The 21,551-nt window shown below is 53.9% G+C and overlaps 1 protein-coding gene across 3 annotated transcripts; it reads left to right on the top strand.

The window, feature by feature from the left end:
- Positions 1 to 3,073: 3,073 nt before the first annotated feature.
- Positions 3,074 to 20,745, top strand: CIZ1 (CDKN1A interacting zinc finger protein 1). Of its 3 annotated transcripts, none has more exons than XM_065878563.1 (17): positions 3,074 to 3,158; positions 4,289 to 4,412; positions 4,657 to 4,772; positions 6,571 to 6,642; positions 8,504 to 8,730; positions 11,116 to 11,209; positions 11,390 to 11,498; positions 11,999 to 12,627; positions 12,888 to 13,009; positions 13,594 to 13,791; positions 14,552 to 14,676; positions 17,024 to 17,111; positions 17,563 to 17,676; positions 17,875 to 18,024; positions 19,744 to 19,813; positions 20,038 to 20,159; positions 20,530 to 20,745. In XM_065878563.1, the coding sequence occupies exons 1-17, from the start codon at positions 3,074 to 3,076 to the stop codon at positions 20,743 to 20,745; spliced, it is 2,661 nt and encodes an 886-aa protein (XP_065734635.1). The 3 variants fall into 3 exon arrangements, with proteins under 3 accessions (XP_065734635.1, XP_065734637.1, XP_065734636.1); XM_065878565.1 differs by lacking the exon at positions 3,074 to 3,158 and having other exon boundaries at positions 4,309 to 4,412; positions 11,131 to 11,209; positions 11,999 to 12,358; positions 12,443 to 12,627; XM_065878564.1 differs by lacking the exon at positions 3,074 to 3,158 and having other exon boundaries at positions 4,309 to 4,412; positions 11,999 to 12,358; positions 12,443 to 12,627.
- Positions 20,746 to 21,551: the final 806 nt, after the last annotated feature.

Here is a 21,551-nt window from a genome sequence, read left to right as displayed (position 1 = left end):
CAGGATAAGGACACCATCATCAATAGCTGGTTAGAAAGTGTACTGGGAAAATAGCGACAATAGCCACTATAGAAACTGCGCAGATGGTAGATCAAGAAGCCTGCAAAACCATAACATAACGCAGTGCTTGAATAGTTGGAGATGTTTACCTCATTCTTAAACTGAAAAACTTGGGATAAAGTTGGCTGTGTTTCTCCAACTTAAACACATTTCACGCAACACCAGTCGAAATTCTGATGGGATTTTGGCATGGGTGGGGAAGGGAGAAGGTTTGACAAAAATCATTCTGTAACTTACCCCCCAAAACTTACATGATTGGGAATTGGCAAATTTTAAAAAAACATAACAGTATCAGGGGCTTGTGTGGTTAGGCATTAAAATATATTCCAAAACTATAACAATCACACTATGTGATATCATCACGGGAAGAGACAAGTAGATTCCTGGAGCGAATAGGTCTGGACATAGAGCCACGTGAGTATGAGTCTACTTCGTGATAAAGGTGCATCTCAAAGTGGAGGCAGGAGTGAGGCCTCCAGGTGATGCTACATCGTCAGACTTCATTTGGGATGCAGAGAGATGGGGCCTTTCTTCTCCCTCGGAACATACTTCATTGGGGGGCTTTGCCTTTAAGGGACTGATTAAAAGCAATTAACGTGAGTCTAGCTCCAAACAGTGTCCCCAGAGTGTTTCCATCCACAATCTAGTCTGGTCTTCAAGGAGGCAGCACAAGGTCATATACATTAAAAAAAAAATGTTCACTCCCTCCCCATGATAAAGTCATCCAACTGGTCACAGCAAATTAGTAAAAAAGGAGAGAAAGTGAATCCCCCCCAGCCCCCCACCCATGAGCCCACTACATACATTTATTCTTTCCAAAACTGGGGTCATAATGTGTATGCACTTTTGTAACCTACTGAGCTCAATTCATATCATATCATGAGTGTTTAAGTATCCTTTGAAGACATACTTTCTGAAGGCTGTGTGCTATTCCTTAAGAGGCAGACACCATGATTTATTTAGCTGTTCTCCAAGTTGATTATTTTCCAGACAGCTATTATAAATAATGTTTCTGTGAGCGACCTGCTGGCTTTTTAAAAAAAGTATACTTTAATTTTATTGGAGTATAGTTGATTTATAATGTGTTAGTTTCAGGTATAGAGCAAAGTGATTCAGTTATACATATATTCATTCTTTTCTAGATGCTTTTCTCATATAGGTTATCACAGAAACCTGCTGTCTTTTTTAAAAATAAATTTATTTAATTAATTTATTTTTGGCTGCATTAGGTCTTTGTTACTGTGCGTGGGCTTTCTCTACCTGAGGCAAGCAGGGGCTTTTCTTTGTTGCAGTGCACGGGCTCTTCATTGCAGTGGCTTCTCTTGTCGCGGAGCACGGGCTCTAGGTGTGCAGGCTCAGTAGTTGTGGCTCGTGGGCTCTAGAGCACAGGCTCAGTAGTTGTGGCACATGGGCTTAGTTGTTTCGTGGCATGTGATATCTTCCCGGACCACGGCTCGACCTTGTGTCCCCTGTATTGGCAGGTGGATTCTTAACCACTGTGCCACCAGGGAAGTCCAAAACCTGCTGTCTTTTTTTTTTTTTTTTTTCCGGTACGCGGGCCTCTCACTGTTGTGGCCTCTCCCATTGCGGAGCACAAGCTCCGGACGCGCAGGCTCAGCGGCCATGGCTCAGGGGCCCAGCCGCTCCGCGGCATGTGGGATCTTCCCGGACCGGGGCACGAACCCGCGTCCCCTGCATCGGCAGGCGGACTCTCAGCCACTGCGCCACCAGGGAAGCCCCCTGCTGTCTTTTAAAAGGCTTGTTTCTGATTATTTTCTTGGGCTAGATTCCTACAAGTGGGGACCCGGTCAAGGGTCAGAACAAGTTCAAGAGTCTTGACAGAGAATTTTCAGATTACTTTCCAGAAAGATGAATTAACACAGGAAGCCACTGCTGCCTTCTCTACCTTCACCAGCATGAGCATTATTTTATTTTTTTTTACTTTGGCAATTTGCTAAGCTCCCCAGTGCTGAACATTATGTAATATCATACACAGACACACACACACAGACACACACACAAAAAATCCCCGGCAGGGGGTACTCATTTTACAGACGAAGAAACAGGCTCAGAGAGGACTCCTGCATCAGCCAGGGTCGCCTAGCCAGAAGGCAGTGGAGCCCCAATTCAACACCGGACCTCTCCAAGGCTAGCACCCAGATCTATTGGTTGCAAGCCTAGGCGATCTTGACTCAACCCACCCCTCCTTCCCCATTGCCTCCGTCTTGGCTCTCACCAGAGCCGAGTGATCTAATCTGGGCGGATATGATGCTGTCACACTGTTCCCTAGCACTCCCTGCCCCTCATGGGTAAAGCCCAACTCTTCAGGCCCGCCTTCAAAGCCCGCATAGTCCGGGCTTCCCTTCCACCCAAAGGCGCGAAGTCCCCTGAGCCCGACCCCGCCCCGCCCTCCGGCCACGCCAAGTCGCGTTCGCGCCTCTAAGTCCAGACAGAGTTAGGCACCTGTGCTGCCGCCCGGGGCTGTAGTAGAGCCGGTCCCTAGCTTTAGGGCAGCGCTAAAGTCACATGACTGCAGTCACATGACTGCAGTAACTGGTTGATACTCGGGTCTCCGCTGGGCCGACCTTAAGTCTGCGCGTCCCTAGCGCCACCGTGCGCCGCGTGGCACACAGTCGGCGCTTAATGCAAAGTGAGCGCATTGCCTAGGGCTGTTACAGCTCTGGTAGGCTCTGAGCAACAGAAAAAGCAAAGGGAATTGTTCTTACTAACTGCGGATTGTTTGCCTCAGTGCTTGTGGAGGGACCGAGGAGAGGCGCACCGGGACGCGGGACAGAGTCGAAATTAAAGGGTCCTTGCGGGCAGGACCGTTCCGGGGCAGGATGAGCGCCGTTTTTACCATTAAACTCTGCCCTCCTCACCCGCTCCCCAGCCAAACCGGAGAAACAAACAAACAAACAAAAAAACACTTTCAAAACGATCTCCCCACCCCTTCCAAGGCTAATTCTTCTGCCCCGTTGTGCCGGCCGTCCTCTCGCTGGGTCTCGGTCCCCGAATGTACAGCCGGCGGCTGCACGCCCCCTCCCACCCCAGCCCCGCGCGGGGTCTCCGGGTCGCGGGACAGTGGCGGCCGCGGCAAGGTCCGCTGGGGATGGTCCCCCTCAAAGTCGCCCGCGATGTCCCTGCCAGACGAGAGACCCTTCTGGGCGACAGACGGACCTGGGGCTCAGAGCCGCCCCTTACCGATGCGGAGGACGCGGGGCAGAAGGTCTGCGCTGCCCAGGGTCCCCTAGCAGCTCGGAACCACTCCCAGCGCCGCCCAGCAGCTGGGCGAGCAGGTGCCGCCCCTGCAGCGCGAAGGGTGCACGGGGCGGGATCTCGCGGCGCGGCCGTGGGCACCCGGGCCTCCTGTCCTCCAGAGGGCGCTGCCCTGCCCTGGCCTGCAGACTGGCCTTCGGAGCGGACAGGCCGTGGCGGAGCAGCGGGGACCCCGGGAGCTGCGGGGACAGTTGGAGCCGCGATCCGGAGCTCGCGGCCCACCCCCCCACGGTGGGGGCTGCGCGACTGAGGAGGGGGTTCGGGGAGGAGGCTGCGTGGTTCCCGAGGCCAAAGCCGCGCTGGGAGGCGAAGTGCGCGGGCCGAGCGCGGCTGGGGGGACGCCGGAAGCCTTAGGGGCCACTTGAATGGAGGCCGAGGGCTTCGTTGACAGGTGGGGACACCGGTTTTGACGTGTAGTGCTGGCTCTGTCTGTAGAGGAAGGGGTTCAGCGGAATGGGGGGGATTAGGGTGGAGGGAAGCCTTCCTCCTACTTTGTTCGTGGAAGAAAGGGAAAGGTGGGGGTGGGGCGGCGCTGATGTTATTGACAGAACATGTGTGCAAGGGACAGGGTGGGAGTATCAGAGGGGTGTGAGTGGACAGGGGCTGGCTTCGCTACGTGATTGGCGCAGAGAAAGGCTGAAGGGTGGGGTGGAAGGTGTATTTCTGTCGGACGCTCGTCCTGGAGCTGCGGAGAGGAGGGAGTCGGAGGGATGGAGGGTGCGGTTGGGCGTTTGGAGGAGGGACTATTGGGAAGATATGGGGGAAATTGGCGGGAGGGTGGTTGAACTCTGCTGCTGGTGGAATTGGAGGTGTATGGAAAGGATGGGGCGCACGCGTGGCACGCTCTGGGCAGGACCGGCAGGGTAGCCGTGAAGCTCGGTCGGCAGCGTGTGAGGGCCGCGGGCTGGGGGTGGGCGACGGGGACCCGGCCTGACTTCTTCCCTTCCCGCAGCCGCCATGTTCAGCCAGCAGCAGCAGCAGCAGCTCCAGCAGCTCCAGCAGCAGCAGTTGCTGCAGCTCCAGCAGCTGCTCCAGCAGTCCCCACCGCAGGCCCCACTGCCCATGGCCGTCAGCAGGTAAGCTCCCCACTGGAGGGGTGGGCGGCTCCAGACCTGCCCCTCTGACCCATGCCTTGAAGACCTCCTCCCAGCCCTTTCTCTCAGGAGCATCCCTTTCTGAGTCCTGGAGGTCATCAGTTCCCACCCTAAGGGGATGCTCTGTCTGCAGTAGAGGGGGGCAGAGAATGGAGGTGAGGGGTCTCAGGGAGGAGGGAGGGTTTGACTCTCCCCAGAGCCCTCTGACACTGCTCTCAACACACAGGGGGCTCCCCCAGCAGCAGCCACAGCAGCAGCTCCTGAATCTCCAGGGCACCAACTCAGCCTCCCTCCTCAACGGCTCTGTGCTGCAGAGAGCTTTGCTTCTGCAGCAGTTGCAAGGTATGACTGCGGGCCCTGTCTCGCTCCATCTTAGCGGGAGATCCCCAGCAGCCCCACGGCACTGAATCTCATCAAATCCACACAGTAACCCTGAGAGGGAGCTGTGTCAGCGTCCTGGTTTACAGATGAGGACACTGAGGCTCCAGGAGGTGGAAGTCCCTAAGTTGCGCAGCTGAATGCAGGTCTGTCTGATCACAGGGGTGCACCCTTGGCCATGGTGTTAGCTCTGTGGGTGCTACTCGGCACAGTTCGTTGACATTCAGATTAGATGATATGATGGATGGCAAGATCTATTTTGACCACCCTCCTTTGCATCCTATTTGACAGATGAGGATGCCGAGGTCCAGAGAAGGGAAGTCATTTGCCCTGAGTCACATAGCATCAGCTCTGGCTGAGCTAGACAGAGGCCTGGGCCTCCTGACCCCCTGGGTCTCTGAGTGGGTGTCTCTAGCCCTCTGCGTTAAGCCTGTGTCCTTACCTGAGTTTCCCCACGTGGAGAGCAGTCTTTCATCTCTTCCTTACAAGAAGCTGCTCCCGATACCTTAGCCCCTGCAGGAGTAATCCAGGGGTCCAGAGACGTGGGGCCAGCTCATCTTCAGACCCAGCCTCTCCCGCACGGTAGCTGTGGCTTGCTGGCTGGTTCCTCAGGGCTGGGCACTGTGCTGAGGCCCTGACAAACCCAATTCCTTGACTCTGCTGACAACCCTAAGGGGAGATACACTCATGATCCCATTTTACAGATGAAGAAACTGAGGCCCAGGTGTTGATTAGTGGTCTTACTACAGAGCTATGTTCTGAGGCACCAGGCTATCCTGCCTCCCAGCAGGGTATGCAGTCAGGTCAGAAGATGTGATGGTCATCACTCTTCAGCCCTCCTGGGGCCACATGGGTGTGGATGGTCCTGAGAGCTGGCTTATAAATGATAGATGATGAGTAGAGAGATAAAACCACACACAGGAAAAAAAAAAAAAAAAAAAAAAAAAAAACCACACACAGGGACCCACAATGTATATATATTTTTTCACTTTTTCTTACTCATTTTAAAAGTCATACTCTTCGGGCTTCCCTGGTGGCGCAGTGGTTGAGAGTCCGCCTGCCGATGCAGGGGACGCGGGTTCTTGCTCCGGTCCGGGAAGATCCCACATGCCGCGGAGCGGCTGGGCCCGTGAGCCATGGCCGCTGAGCCTGCGCGTCCGGAGCCTGTGCTCCGCGATGGGAGAGGCCACAACAGTGAGAGGCCTGTGTATCGCAAAAAGAAGCAAACAAACAAAAAAAACAGAAACAAAATAAAAAGTCATACTCTTCAAAGAAGAGTGAAAGAAATATTTTAAAAAGAGCATAAGAAAACCCAAATTGTCATATGCAGATTCACTCCTAAAGAAAAAACCACCCTTTAAAGTGTTGGTGTATTTCCTCCCTTTTTTTTCTAGGCACAAACTTGGGGACTTGTATATAATTGTGGTTATTGATATAAGTGAAAGGCTGTATCTTGTTTCTTTTTCACTGAATATAGTGGCATGATCATTTACCAAATGATTTGAAAGTCTCTGTAAAGATTGTTTTTGAACAGCTGTTTAATATTCTGCTGGAGGTGTGTGCCCTTGTGTCCCTAAACTTTCTCAGCTGTTTTCTTCTACTTCTTTTCTTTTCTTTTTTTTTTTTTTGCTTTAAATAATGGAATGAATATCATGTTTCAGAATTTCCTCTTAGAATGGATTCCCAAAAGTAGAATGACTGGGTCAGCGGGGATGGGTATTTTATGGCTCTTGATAAGTATTGCCAAATTGCTTTCCCAAAGGACTGGACCAGTTTGCAATGCCACCAGCCACATATGACAGTGCCGGTCTCACCATGCCCACGGCAACATTGGGTATTATACTCTTGATATATATATATATGTATATATACATCTAATCTACTAATTTGCTTGGCAAAAGCTATATCATTAATGTTTTAGTTTACATTTCTTGGAGTGCTAGTGCAGTTGAATATTTTGTATTTGTCTGTGAAACATTTGTAATTCCTTTTGTGACTTGTCCATGTGCTTTGTCTATTTTTCTTTTAGAGTGTGCCACCTTTTATCTTACTGTTTTTAAGAGCTCGTTAGCATTCTCTCTGCACATATGTGTATATGTATTTGTTTTAAGTTAATGTTAATTAAACCCTTAGTAAATACCAGGTACACTTGTATATCTCATTGAATCCTCATAAAACATTGTGAGTCAAGCACTATTACTATCCCCATTTTACAGATGAGGGAACTGAGGCTAAGAAGGGGAAACTGATTTGCTCAAGGTCACAGGTCTTGTACTGTGGAGTCTGCATTTGAATCAGTTCTCCCAGCACATCTGACCCATGCATGCCCTTAACCCCTGTGCCTCCATCCCAGCACTGGGTCAGGGATTTAAACTGTCCTTTATTGGGTCACACAATTCCCAGTGCTGGATCTCTGAGTCAGATGAGGTACCTGCCCTTAAGGAGTTCGCAGGGTGGTTAGGTGGTGGGCAATGGGAAGCAGACAAGGAAATTGTGCAGGTGGTCCTAGAACAGGGAAGCTGGGGCCTCTGGGGATACAGAGAGGGTCTGGGAAGGCCTCCCAAAGGAGAATCACCTAAAGGGAGGAATGAAGGATGATTGGGATGTAGAACAGTCCAGACAGAAGAAACAGCATGTGCAAAGGCCCAGAGGCAGGCAGAGACCAGGCTTGTTTGAGGGATGCATGGGAGCATGTAGCTGGAATAAAGTGGGCACGTGTGTGGGGAGAATTGCGAGAAAGGAGGTCAGGGAGGAACGCAGGACTGGGCCTTGCACGGTGAAGAATGGGCTTCGTTCCTGAGTATCAGGGAGCTATGGAAGGGTTTAGGCAGGGGGAGGGGCGAAGTCAGAATGTGGTTTTTGAAAGATCACTGTTTGCTGCTATCCAGTGCGAAAACTGTGTCTGAAATTCACACAGGGGATGAAGTGGCTTTGGAGGAAGGGGGGTGGTAGGAGTGGAGATATGAAGAGGGGTCAGGCTAGACTGAGGAGAGGAGTAGGAGTCAGTGTTAATAGAATCTGGTGTTGGCTTGGATGGGGGAGGGTGAAGAGAGGGAGGAGTCAGGAAGACGCCCAGAATCCTCTCCGGTAGCCAGCTGTGGACAGCAGTGCTGCTCCCAGAGACCCTGGACAAGGCACTCCTTCGCTTTGTGTCTCTATTTTGTCATCAGTAGAGAGGATAATGCTTACTCTGATGGTGGCTGGGCGGGGTGACTGAGGCCACGCATAGAAAGTGCTTAGCCAGCGCCTGCTTCCCAGGAAACTTTTGATGAAGGGTAGCTGCTATTGGTAGGAGAGTGTCTTATTATTCTGGGGACCAGTCATCTTGCTGGTTCTCCCTTTGGGTCCTGTGCTGAATCTTTCACATGCCTTAAGGTGTACACTAAAGCATGCCTGAGGGTGAGCAGAGTTGCTGGGGGTGCTTGAGCCACTGACCAGGGAGGCATTTGGGGTGGGAAAAGGCCCCCTTCCCTCCCCAGCTGGAGAGAAAACGCTAGCCCTAAAGCCCCCTCTCCACCAGTGGTCCAGGTGGGACTGCGTCTTCGGCTCTCATCTCTTCCCTCTGGCTGCCCTTGGGTGGGGAGGGTCCCCTTGGAAGTTAACTGTGATGATGCTTTGGGGGACTGACCCCTGACTCTAGCCTCTACCACCCAACCACAGTTGTAATCCCTTTTCTCCCCTCTTTTCACACACAGGTAACCTCCGTGGCTACAACCTGGCAACCCCAAACCTGACAGCTCCCAGCCTCACACCCCCACAGCTGGCCACCCCAAATCTACAGCAGTTCTTTCCCCAGGCCACTCGGCAGTCCCTGCTGGGCCCTCCTCCTGTTGGGGTCCCCATAAACCCCTCCCAGCTCAACCTTTCAGGGCGGAACACCCAGAAACAGGCCCGGACCTCCTCTACAACCCCCAGTCGCAAGGTGAGTGGTATCTGGACTGAAGAAGGCGAGGATGGGAATGGGAGAGGGTGTATCTGGGGATCAGCCCAGCTCTGCCCTCTCTGGCTCACATTGGTCTTTGGGCAGGTCATACCCCTCTTTGTACATCAGTTTCCTCATCTGTAAAATGGGGAAGGGGGCAGGAGTTAGACTCGCTTAGTGTTTCCCAAACTTTAAATATTCCTGAACCCCGATGTGATTTTTTTGCTATATCCAAACACCACCAGTACTATTATTTATTCCTTTTTAAATTACTATTTATATTATTTACTAATATTACTAATAGTATTTACTAATATTTCTCTCTTTTTGAAAAAACTGATACGTAACTGACATATAACATTGTATTCATTTTAGGTGTATTCTACCAATTTTCTTTAAACCAGCTCTGCCCAGTGGAAATAAAGTGTGAGCCATACATGTAATTTAAAATTTTCTAGTAATCACAGTAACAAAGTAAAAAGAAAGAGGTGAAATTAATTTTACTCGCATATTCTATTCAACTTAATATATTTAAAAACTTATTTCAACCTGTAATCAATATAAAAAATGAACATGGCATTTTACATTCCGTTTTTTTTTGTTTTTTTGTAGTAAGTCTTTAAATTCCGGTGTATATTTTATGCTTACGTCTCAGTTCGGCTTCCAACATTTCCAGGGCTCAAAAGCCAAGTACATGTGACTAGTAGCTACCGTCTGGGATAGCACAGCTTTAAATGAAGTAGCTGCTTCTCTGCTACATTTAGTTAAAAAGGAAACATTATATCACTGTCTGAAATTAAAAAAAAAAAAAGCTCAATTAATTGCCATACATAGAAGTAAAAGAAAAGTGACTGGGGGTAAAACAATGTCCTAAAATCCTAAACTCTACACTGTTGCCAGCCGAAGGTTCTGAGCCTCTACAGGCCTTTCCCTGACAAAAGCAGGAAGCCTCAGAGAGATTTTCAAAGGGAATAATATCCTCCCTGAGGCTGTCCTGTCCCTGAACGTCCTGGCAGCTCCTCACACACACCACACTCCTGAGAGCATCTGGCGGTGGAGGGGTGGAACACCCTCCTTTTCTGGCTGCTCTGGCGCCAGCCCACATCTGGAGGGGAGGCATTTCCCTCCAGAGGGGGGTCCAGGCGGCCTCTGACTTTACGGTCGGGCTTGTCCTAACACAGTCGGGCCTAGTGTTTACCTCCTTGCCCCCATTTTACATATGGGAAAACCGAGGCAGTGGGGTGGAGGTTGCCCTGGACTGCACAGCTGTCACGACAGACCCAGAGTCCAGCCCTCCTGACTCACAGGCCAGTGCCCATGTCGTGCAGGGTGAGAGCTGGGTAGTTTCTGAAGGGTGTGGAGTCCTGATGTGGTGCATGTTTGCACTCAGCCCTGGTTCCTGGGGCTTAGTAGGAGGGAGGGAAGCTGCATGTGGATTCCTGAGGCTTCCTGGGGTGCCCTGGAACCATGTGGAGCTGTGTGTTCATTTCACAAATGTCTGTTAAGTCCTGCGGAGGACTCACTGGTGCAGAGAAGGCATCTGGAGATGCTCTCCTGGAGATCTTGGGCTGGGGAGTGGGTGGTGGTAGTGGTGAGACCTTAATGCAAATAATGCTCCAGCCAATGAATTATGACTATGAAAAATGCCACAGAAAGGAAGCCTGGGGCCCCTGGGGGCCTGTACTATGGGTTAGGAAGGCTTCCTGCAAGAAGTGCCTTTGAGGCTCTGGGAGAAGGCCTGGGGCTTTGGGGAAACAGAGAGAAGGCCAGTGTGGACATAGAGAGGGAGAGGGGGAGCGTGGGGAGAGCTGAGGCTGGAGGGGTGGGCATGGGGTATGGGCCAGATTGTGCAGGGGGGTGGGGCGGGTGGGTAGTTTCAGGCTTGGGGTAAGGAAGGAGTCATCCAGGGCTACGGGAAATCACGGTAGGGTTGCAGCCTGACAGATGAGAGACATGATCAGGTTTGAGAAGGGTCCCTCAGGAATTCCCTGGTGGTCCCGTGGTTAGGACTCTGCGCTTTCACTGCCGTGGCCTGGGTTCCATCCCTGGTCCGGGAGCTAAGATCCCGCAAGCCAAGCGGCATGACCAACAAAAAAAAAAGAGAGAGAGAGAAGGATCCTTCTGGCTGCTTTGTGGAGAACAGGGTGGGGAATCAGGAGGCAGCACCGTGGACAACGTGAAGGCATTGCATCCCCCAAACCTGCATTTACTTAACCGGCAGGCAGCTAGATGGAACCCCCTGGACAGAATTCCTGGGGTGTTTAGGATCTTCTCTGGGGCCAGGCCCCGTCATCCCCTGGGGGACGTGTTGCAGCTGCTCTTGGGCAAGGGAGTATTTACTGGGGTGGGTGGCAGGTATCATAAATGGTTTCTGAAAGGAAGCAGGATTCTTCTTCTCAGACGATGCCTGTGGAGGACAAGTCAGACCCCCCAGAGGGGTCTGAGGAAGCCGCAGAGCCCCGAACAGACACACCTGAAGGTGAGGGAGGGAGGTTGCTGGCCCTTCAGAGGGGACGCGGGTTAGGGCAGTGGGGTGCAGGGGTGGTCATGGAGGCAGGGATCTTGCAGGGTGGGTGGGGGGGTGAGCCCAGGCCCCACCTCCTGGAGCTCGTACGTGCTATATCCAGCACGGCAGTCATTCACCTGCCCTCCATTTCAGACCAAGAATCTCCCCACTGCCCAGATGGCATCACTAAGGAGAAACGCACTGTAGCACCTGAGCCTGAGTCTCGTGTGGCGTCTGAGCCACCAGCTAAAAGGTCAAAGAGGTAACTGATGCTGAAAACCTGCCTGGGGCCCAGGTACCCTGTACCCTGATTCCTGCAAAGGCACAGGGTAGGGGGTTGGTGGGGTGAGATCCTTCAAGGAAAGGGCCTTGGTTTCTGGCTTGGAGGAATGTCAAACCTAATTCTTCACCTTACCTGGGAAGGCCCTCAGCCAGACGGACTCTGGCATCTTCACTGTGACTGAACCACCTGGAGACAGGTGAGGTGGCCGGCTTGGAGGGATGAAGATGTGAACCTGGAACCTCAGAGAGTGGGCAGAGGGTAGGCAGGCTTACAGGACCTCGGATACATATTAGCAAGCTGTGGGAGGTGGGAGCAAGTGATCCAATTTATTTAGGTGAAACTGGGACCCAGAGAGCCGAGGGGGCTCGTCCAAATCCCTAGCTTTGTACGTGGCATGGCTAGGACTGGAGCCTAGGTCACGGCCTTTCTTGGGAGCCCCTGGGGCCAATTGAATTTGATCTTCTTTTGATCCTTCCTAGCTCAGAGGAGCCCACAGAGAAGGGGACCCCAGGGCAGCTGCAGGCAAAGGTCCAGCCACAGGCCCGGTTGATGGCACCAAAGCAGACACAGACAACCGAGCTGCTGCCTGAGCCACTGGAAGCTCGAGTGCTGCCACGATTTCAGCCACGAATTCTGCAGATCCAAGCCCAGGTGCAGCCACAGACTCAGCCAGAGACTCAGCCACAGATGCTACCATTGAAGGCCCAGGTGCAGCCAAAGCTGCAGAAGCAGGCACAGACACAGACCTCTCCAGAGCACTTAGTACCACAACAGGAGCGTCTGCAGCTGCAGAAGGAGGCAGAGCCACAGAAACAGGTGCAGCCACAGGCACATTCACAGTCCCCAAGGCAGGTGCAGCCACTGCTGCAGAAGCAGGCACAGACGCAGACGTATCCACAGGTCCAGACAGAAGCGCAGCCGAGGGTCCAGCCGCTGGAGCTGCCACTGGAGCAACCTCCAGTGCAGTCACCAGTGCAGCCACTGGAGCCAAACCAGAGACAGCCTCAGACTCAGCCACAGGTGTCAGTGCCGGCACTGGAGAAAGCCCCAGTTCCGGTTCACTCTGCAGTGCTGGAGACGCCGCCCGATACAGTGGAAGCTGGAGCAGGTAAGTGAGCAGTGGCTCCCAGCCGGCCTGGTGATGGGACAGCTCTGCCTGAACCCTTCAGTCCTACCCTGGCACTGTCCAACCCTGACTGGGTGCTGCCTGGGACTGAGGGTTGGGCCTGGATCTAGGGTTCGGGGCCGTCTGCACTGGAGGCTTCAAGGTCCTGGATGTGGGCAGAGAAGGTGGCTCTTGGGCCTGGGTCCCTCAGGGCCCAGGTGGGAGATGGACCCTGGGGAAGCAGAGCACACCTGTCATTTCAGGCCTGGAGGAGGCCTCGCCGGAGCCAGTGGGTGCCCAGGTTGGCCTGGAGGAGAGCCAGGAAGAGTTGACCAGTGGCCTGGATGTGGGAGAATGTGAAGAAAGAGCAAGAGAGATGCTGGGGGTGGGTAGAGATGCTGATGAGGACCACATGGTGCACCCCCTCAGCGCTCGGGTTTCCCCTCCTGTGAAATGTGACAGCAGCCCTCCACCTGGGTTCGTGGGCAGACCAGACTGGGTTTGGCAGTGGTTCAGTGACAGTGGTTCAGCCTTCACATGCCTTTGCTCTGATGATCTGGAGGTACTTTTAGTGATAAGGGTCCCTTCCAGCCGGCTCACCCCGAAACTAGAGCCCCCAGAGCCCCCCACAGGTAACGTTGCTCCAGCGGAGAGAGCGCAGCTGGAAGCCTGTGCCTGGGGCTCGGGGCCCAGCCCTGCCTCCTGGCCAAACCCCCTCCCTTCTTCATGCGTCTCCATCTGTCACGTGGGGGGTGGGGTGGGTAGAGTTTAGAGTGAGGCGGACCCGGGTTTGAATCCTGACTGTGGTGCTTCCTGGCTGAGCGAGCTTGGGCAATCACCTGACAACTCAGAGCCTCAGTTTCCCCACTTGTAAAGTGGGCTGTCAGGAGGGCCCCTAGATGTTTAGCATGGTGCTGGCCCACTGTAAGCGCCCAGCTGGTGGTAGCTCTGCTCCTGCTTCCGGTGTAGGTGTGGGGTGCCGGGGGCTCCCTGAAGGTCACCATCCTGCAGAGCAGTGACAGCCGGGCCTTTAGCACCGTACCCCTCACACCTGGGCCCTGGTCCGGCGACTCTACCTCTGCCACCCCTGTGGCGGCCAGCACGCCCTCTAAGCAGGCCCTTCAGTTCTTCTGCTACATCTGCAAGGCCGGCTGCAGCAGCCAGCAGGTACCGCCCCCAGCGGGTGGTTGGGGAGGTCACGTGGGCGGGCGGAGGGTTTGGGGTCTGTATGTGATGCCTAGCCTGCCCTTCCCACGGCTGCCTCTGTGGCCACATGGGCCCTCAAGCCCCACCCCCAGCAGCTGTACATTTGCTCACAAAACATTTCTTGGCCAGCCAAGCGGGCAGGATTTTAGAGTTGGGTGGACCTGGTTCAAATCAGCCCTGACTGGCCATGTGGGTTTCGGAAGGCGAATTCCACCCTTTGTGCCTCGGTTTCCGCATGTGTCAGAGGAGGAAACATTTAGAACCCGCCTCTAGAAAAAAAAAATAGAACCCACCTCACTGGCAAGTTCTGGGGATTCAGCGACTTGACACTGAAGTCATAAGCCCCAGGCCCGGCCCAGAGCGAGTGCAGCATTAATAACAGCATCATACTGGTATGATTATTACTATCGCTATTGTTACCTTCGTCCCTCTGTGCCTCCCCTGAGCAGAGTCATGGGGACCTGGAATTTGATCAGACTGCTCCTTGCCTTGGAGGCGCTCAGTCTCCAGGGGGAGCAGAGGCTCTGGCTGGCGTGTACTCACTCCGTGCCTCCGTTCACCATCCTTCTCTGGCCCACACAGGGTTGTAAGAGAAACGGCCTCCCAGTGGACGTGGGGTGAGCATGAAGCTAAGGTTGGAGGCCTCTTCCCCGGGCCGCACTCTTGCCCACCGTTCTGGGGCTCACTTCTCATGCCCCTTCCTTCCTCTCGCCTGCTGCAGGAGTTCCAGGACCACATGTCGGGGGCCCAGCACCAGCAGCGGCTCGGAGAGATCCAGCACATGAGCCAAGCCTGCCTCCTGTCCCTGCTGCCTGTGCCCCGGGATGTCCTGGAGCGAGAGGACCAGTGAGTGGGGGATCTCAGAGCCACTGTAGGGGGGTAGGCGGTCTCGCAAGCCAGCCCCGGCAGAGAGGGACCCTGAATCTACCATCCACAAGGTCTGCTTTTGGGTTAAGCATTGCCCTCCCTGAGACACCTCGTCACACCACTAACTGTGTGGCCTTGGACCTCAGTTTTCCTTATCTGTAAAATGGCCTCACGAGGGGTGTAATGCAGGAACTCATGAGCTAGACAGTCTCTTAAGGTTACATCCAGGCAGGAACAGTGTGACCATGTATGTGGGAGGGAAGTGGGTTGTGGGACACCCTGCTCCCCTGGCATATATGCTGACCCCAACCACGGGGGCCTGAAGGTCAGGATCTGCTCATCTTGTGGCTTGAGGTTAGAGCTTCCCTGGGTCACCCCCTTTCTTTGTCGTGGGGACTTGGCCCATCAGAAATGTCAGCCCTCCCAGAGTCTGGGACTGGCTCTTGGGGTGCTCTGTGGGCAATCACTGAGGCCTGCAGGGGCTGGGAGGCATCATCAGTGAAAGAAACAGGATGGTGCTGGCTCGGGACACCCTGCGGGATATGGGCTGTGTCTCAGAGGACAGCTGCCACTCAGCTCCAGACCTCCTGCTTTTTCAGAGGCATCTAGAAACCTAGATTTGTATGTGAATCTCCCAATTTCAAAATGTTAACAGATAGTTCAGAATTAAAACAAGATGAAACAAGTCCTGTGGAGGCCAAATCAGACCCTTTCAGAGGCTAGATAGGCCTTGGGTCAATGGTCGGGGACTGTGCCATGAGCATTTATAGAGGGTCACAGCTTGAAGCTCCCTGCATGGGGTGAGGGGACAGGAAGGGCCCTCGGGTAGCTTCAGCTTGCATCTCCTGCGTGACGGGAAGCAGTCTCTCCAAAGGCTTCTGTGTCTCTGATAGGCAGTTCTCACTAAGAGAAGAGCTTCCCTGTGGCTTTGTAGGATGTTCTCCAGCCTTAAGGCTCCCTTTGCTTGCTGACCTAGGAGTTATACTTAGGCCAAATCATCATAAAGACAGGAGAAAGGTGACTCACAGAGTTGCTCCTTGCAGAGTTAATGCAATGGTGAAAAAATTTAGTTGGAAATGATCTATTCAAAACTAGGGGATTAGTCAGATCAGTTTAAGTCTTATCCACTTGGTGGTAGAACTAATTCTAGGGAATTAGTTCTTGGTGGTAGAACTAATTCTAGGGAATTTCTGATAATGTGGAAACATATGTGTGATGCAGCGTCAAGTTAGAACAGGATCCAAAATAGCGTTTGCAGAATGAGTTTGATTATATTCAATATAAAAATAGATCTTGGGCTTCCCTGGTAGTGCAGTGGTTAAGAATCTGCCTGCCAACGCAAGGAACACAGGTTTGAGCCCTGGCCTGGGAAGATCCCACGTGCCACAGAGCAACTAAGCCCGTGCGCCACAACTACTGAGCCCACGTGCCACAGCTACTGAAGCCTGCGTGCCTAGAGCCCATGCGTCGCAACAAGAGAAGCCACCGCAATGAGAAAGAAGCCCGTGCACTGCAATGAAGAGCAGCCTCCGCTCGCCACAACTAGAGAAAGCCCGCATGCAGCAACGAAGACCCAACACAGCCAAAAAAATTAAAGAAACAAACTAATTAATTAATTAAAAAAAAGATCTTGTGACGGAAGAAAACTGCAGGGCTGTAGCCCAAGCTATAAACAAGCTTCAGGTGGAGGGGATTCCGATTACACTGTCTTCTGATGACGTCTGCCCTTGAATCTGGACTTGGCCCTGTGCAGAATGTGGCAGTCCTTCCGATAGGCTGTGTGTCCTTCTGACACAGTCAGAAACTCTGGGCTGATCCCATGCCAGGCCCCGGGGATGCTGGGGTGGTGTCCTGGCTTCCCAGAGTTTGCAGTCCAGTGAGGGCAGAGAAGGGATCAGGTCCTCCCGATCCATCGTGGAAAATGCTGTAGCAGTGGCACTTTGGGGTCCCAGAGGGGGGCCTGGCTACCTGGGATTGGGACAGGTCCAGAAATGGGGGGAGGTGGAAGAACAGCTCTGGGAAAGGGAGGTTTTATCTAAACTGAAGGATAAGAGGAGATCTCTAGGGCAGATATCCTCAGTTCTGTCACCGTCCTGGTGGCCTCCTGGTATCCCAGATGCTTCTAAATCTCATTTCTCCCCCCAAGTTTTCTCTCTTATTCCTATTTAAGTATTCTTCCAGATGAGCCTCAGGACCATTTTGTTAAGTTTCCAAAAAAACGATTCTGTTGGAATTGCATTCCGTTTATGGAGCGTCTGGAAGAGCTGCTGTCTTTCCAGCAAGAATGCGGTGTCACACTGTACTTGTTTTGATTGTCATCATTTAGAGAGCCTCCACCCAGGCGCTGGTGCAACACCTGCCAGCTCTACTACATGGGGGACCTGATCCAGCACCGGAGGACGCAGGACCACAAGGTATGAGGGCCCACCTGCTGCGAAGGCGCCCAAGCCCAGGGCTGGGGAGGAGGGAGCCCAGGTTGGGAGCAGAAAGCAAACATCAGCCTTTGTCACTGCGTGGCCGTAACTCGTGACGAGTCAGTCACGTTTTTCCTCTTTGGGCTTCAGTTTCCCCATCTGTCCAGTGTGGGCAAGGCACCATCTCACCCTGCATTCAGCCTCGGGGCTCGTGGGGTCCTCAGGTGCCTGCCCTCTCTCCCTGTCTTCCGACGGTCCTGTCTCTGTTACCATCTGTCATCCTTCCTTATAGCACAGGGACGGGATGTGTTTGCCTGTGTTCTCTGCAGCACAGCCAGCTGATTACAGAAGTGGTGGGCCTGCAAGTGGGAGGCGAGGTCTCGCTGGGCCCTGCCTGGCTGCGCCTGGGGATGCTGCCCGCCGCCCACTTGGCCTGCCTTCCTGTCCCCAGATCGCCAAACAATCCCTGCGGCCTTTCTGCACTGTTTGCAGCCGCTACTTCAAGACCCCCCGCAAGTTTGTGGAACATGTGAAGTCCCAGGGGCATAAGGACAAAGCCAAGGAGGTAACCCCAGCTCCCTCAGAGGACATGGGCCCAGGGAAGTAGAGACTTGGCCAAGGCCACACAGCAAGTTGAGGTGTATTCCAGTCCAAATTCACAGCAGGTCCGGGGGGACTGGAGTTCTCTGGGGTGTGGGGAGGATGGGGTGTCGCACCCTGGCTGCCCAGAGCTGACTTGAGCCTTCACCCACTCCCTGGGAAGCTGAAGATGCTCGAGAAGGAGATTGCCAGCCAAGATGAGGACCACTTCATCACGGTGGACGCCGTGGGCTGCTTTGAGGGCGATGAAGAAGAGGAGGAGGACGACGATGATGAAGAAGAGATCGAGGTTGAGGAGGAATTCTGCAAGCAGGTGCTTGGGGGGAGGTGGTGTGGAACGGAGGCTGGAGGCTGGACTCTCAGCCCAGGAGAGACCTCACCCCGCCTCCCAGGGGCCAGGAGGCACTGTGCTGGCATCTTTGGGCACTAAGGCCTGCCACGACTTAGCATCAATAGGAACTCTATTCAATATGACGATATGTAAGTATACATCGTGACACCTATAGGGTAGCAGGTGAAATATGCAAGGTCTTCAAAGCCTGGCTGCTGTTTTTACTTGTGGAAGAGAAAGGGCATCCTAGGGCAAGAGAACAGCATCATAAAGGCATGGAGAGGGCTTCCCTGGTGGCGCAGTGGTTGAGAGTCCGCCTGCCGATGCAGGGGACACGGGTTCGTGCCCCGGTCCGGGAGGATCCCACATGCCGCGGAGCGGCTGGGCCCGTGAGCCATGGCCGCTGAGCCTGCGCGTCCGGAGCCTGTGCTCCGCAATGGGAGAGCCACAGCAGTGAGAGGCCTGCGTACCACAAAAAAAAAAAAAAAAAAAGGCATGGAGAGGGGAGCTATGTGGTGCATACAGGAAAAGTCAGTGAAAGATGGTGATGAGGATGATGGCGAGAGCAGTGAACATTTTTTGAGCACTTACTATATGCCACGCGTGTACCAAGCACTTTCCTGGCAGAATCTCACCCACTTGGATGCCAGGAGGTGAGACTGCAGAGCCCGTGCTCAAAAATACCCCAGCTCTGCTGCTTCCCATGAGCGAGGAGCTGGAGGAGCTTTGCAGTTTAACAAGTGTTTCCAGAGCATCTGTTCTGGGCCAGGCCCTGGTGCTGGATACCAGGGGTACTTGGGGTTGAAGTTCTGGCCCCTGTCCTCACAGAACTTGTCTGTTACAGTCCAGGGTGGTGAGGGGGCAGCCACAGGGGGCGGTGCCTAACGGGGCTGTGGATGGAAGGTTGCGTGGGTGGCCTCCAGCCCTAAGCAGGTTGGGGGAGATACCAGCTTTGCTACTCAGCGGTCAGCAGTGGCATGACCCTGGGCAAGCCCCTTGGCCTCTATAAGCCTGTTCCTCTGCTTAGAATAGTCCCAACTCAGACTGTAAGGAAGGGTCACAGCCCAGGGGGTGGTCGTTATTCTTAAAAGCCAGATTTGTTTGCAAGGCACTGCTAGGCGTGGCCTTGTGTGGAAGGGGCTCATGTCCAGCCAGTGAGACAAGGGATCCTTGATCACTTGAAACCTACCCCACTAAGACTGTGGTTGCTGCAGCATTAGGGAGCTGGTGGGGGGCTCATGGCAGAGTGTAACCAGGGCTGGGGGCTCACCAGGGCTCACTACCCTGCACCTCCATAAACCCGCTGTATGACCCTGGGCAAGTGAGTTAATGTGCCTGGGACTCAGTTTCCTCTTATGTAAAATGGGCAAACCATAGAAAGTTGTTATGAGGATTCAGCGAAATGACACGTGTGATGTGTTGGGCATACCTGGCATGGATTATGGCCAGTGTGGGAGCAGGAGGGCTTCCTGGAGGAGGGGACTGATTGAGCTGAACCTGGAAAGTTTAGATTGGGAAAGGCACTCGGGGGGCAGGATCAGCATGTGCAGAGGCTCAGAGCATGCCACCCACAACCTCCTGGGAATCAAGGCAGGCTTCCTTGATTGAAGAGCATGGGTGGGTTCCAGTCCCCGCCTGCGTTTAGGAGGAGGCTAGGGGAAGCCAGAACCAATGGAGGCCCACACCTGTGTGTGTTTCCAGGTGAGATCCAGAGATATATCCATAGAGGAGTGGAAAGGCTCGGAGACCTACAGCCCCGACACGGCATATGGTAAGACCCCAGCCCTGACCCCACCTGCAGGAGCTGCGGCCCTCAGGTTGCCTCCAGGCGACCCCCCAGATCCCAGCCACAGCATCCTGGCCAGGCATCCTGTCCCCTCGTCCTCTTTTCTTTTCCCATCTGGAGGGTGGGGAGGGGTAGCAAATGGGCCCCTAGAAAAGGGGGGACACCTGGCTGGTGAGGCATGTGAGTGCACAGACCCTGCTGTCCCACAGGTGTGGACTTCCTGGTGCCCGTGATGGGCTACATCTGCCGCATCTGCCACAAATTCTACCACAGCAACTCAGGGGCGCAGCTCTCCCACTGCAAGTCCCTGGCCCACTTTGAGAACCTGCAGGTGAGTCAGGCCCCCTTCCCGGCTCTGCCCTGCCCAGGGAGTCAAGACTATGTCCTAGCTGATGGGGACAGCCAGTGGCCACCTCCCTCCTGTGTTTGGCCTCAGCCCCTGGGTACAGCCCCCAGTGAGAGGCTCTGCCCACAAAGGGAATCAGAGCTACGTTGGGGCCAATGTCTCTCTGCAGTTGTTCTGGTGGGTGCTGAGGGCTGGGCTGTTAGCTCTAGAGCTCTGGCCCAGAGAGGCTGAGCACATCACACAGGGTCACACAGCATGTGTGACGCTGTCTCAACTGGGCTGGGGAAGCAGCCTCTGGCCAGGAGCACACCAGGTGGGGAGGAAGCCTGGCCTCACCTGCACTCTGTGTGTCCAGAAATATAAGAAGGCCAAGAAGCCCAGCCCCACCACCAGGCCCGTGAGCCGCCGGTGTGCAATCAACGCCCGGAATGCCCTGACTGCTCTGTTCACCTCCGGCGGCCGCACACCCACGCAGCCCAGCACCCAGGACACAGCCAAAACCCCCAGCAAGGTGACAGCCCAACCCGCTCAGCACCCACTACCCCGGCGCTCAAGCCGCCTCAAAACCTGATGGAGGGAGCGGCCCACAGCTGCCCCGTCTGGGTCTAGATCTGCTACGCTTTTTAGGAGTCTGTGTGGAGACTGTGACATGGTTGGTGTTTTTACTCAAAATCCAATAAAAGAAGGTAGTTTGGCTGTATAGTCCCCACCAGCACTTCCGTCTGGGTGGACAGGGAAAGGGGGCCCCCAGCTAGCTCTCAGTCAGCACCCAGCCCCTGCGGGTAGTGTGGTGGCAGAACTGGAAAGCTGAAGACAGGCTCCCTAACCAGGGACTCTGGGATTATGAGGTGTTTCACCTCCTGAGCCTCAGTTTCCCTCTTAATAATGTACCCAGGCTAGGAAGGTACTACCTTCAAGTAAGATCTCATTTAATCTTCACAGTGCCCCTAGGAGGTAGGTCTTGTTATCCCCAAATTATCCCATTATCCCAGATGAAGAAACTGAGGCCTAGCAAGGTCAGGTGCCTGCTGAAGGTCATATATCTGGTGAGTGGCCAGGATTTGACCCCGAGCCTGAACTCTGGACCCCTGTCCTGGCCTTTCCCAGCTGGACCCTACGGAAGCTGAAGGGCAGGAGTGGGGGCCCTCACTGCTCAGGCCCTCTGGTTCCAAGTTCATGTTCATTAGCGGAGACCCCACCCTTCTTGTCAGGAGACCTTATGATGAATCATTAGTGAGTGGGGCCAAGGCTGAGCTGGCTCTTTAGTTCCACTTCCCCATTTGGAAAGACCCTTAGAGACAAGATAACCAGACCAGCCCTATTATTGGCCAGCTGGAGAGACTGAGGCCAGGAGAAAGAGGGTGGAACCCAAGGTTG

The sequence above is a fragment of the Phocoena phocoena genome, chromosome 6 (genome assembly GCF_963924675.1).
Source record: "Phocoena phocoena chromosome 6, mPhoPho1.1, whole genome shotgun sequence".
NCBI lineage: Eukaryota > Metazoa > Chordata > Mammalia > Artiodactyla > Phocoenidae > Phocoena > Phocoena phocoena.
This window is presented reverse-complemented; position numbering and strand designations above follow the sequence as displayed.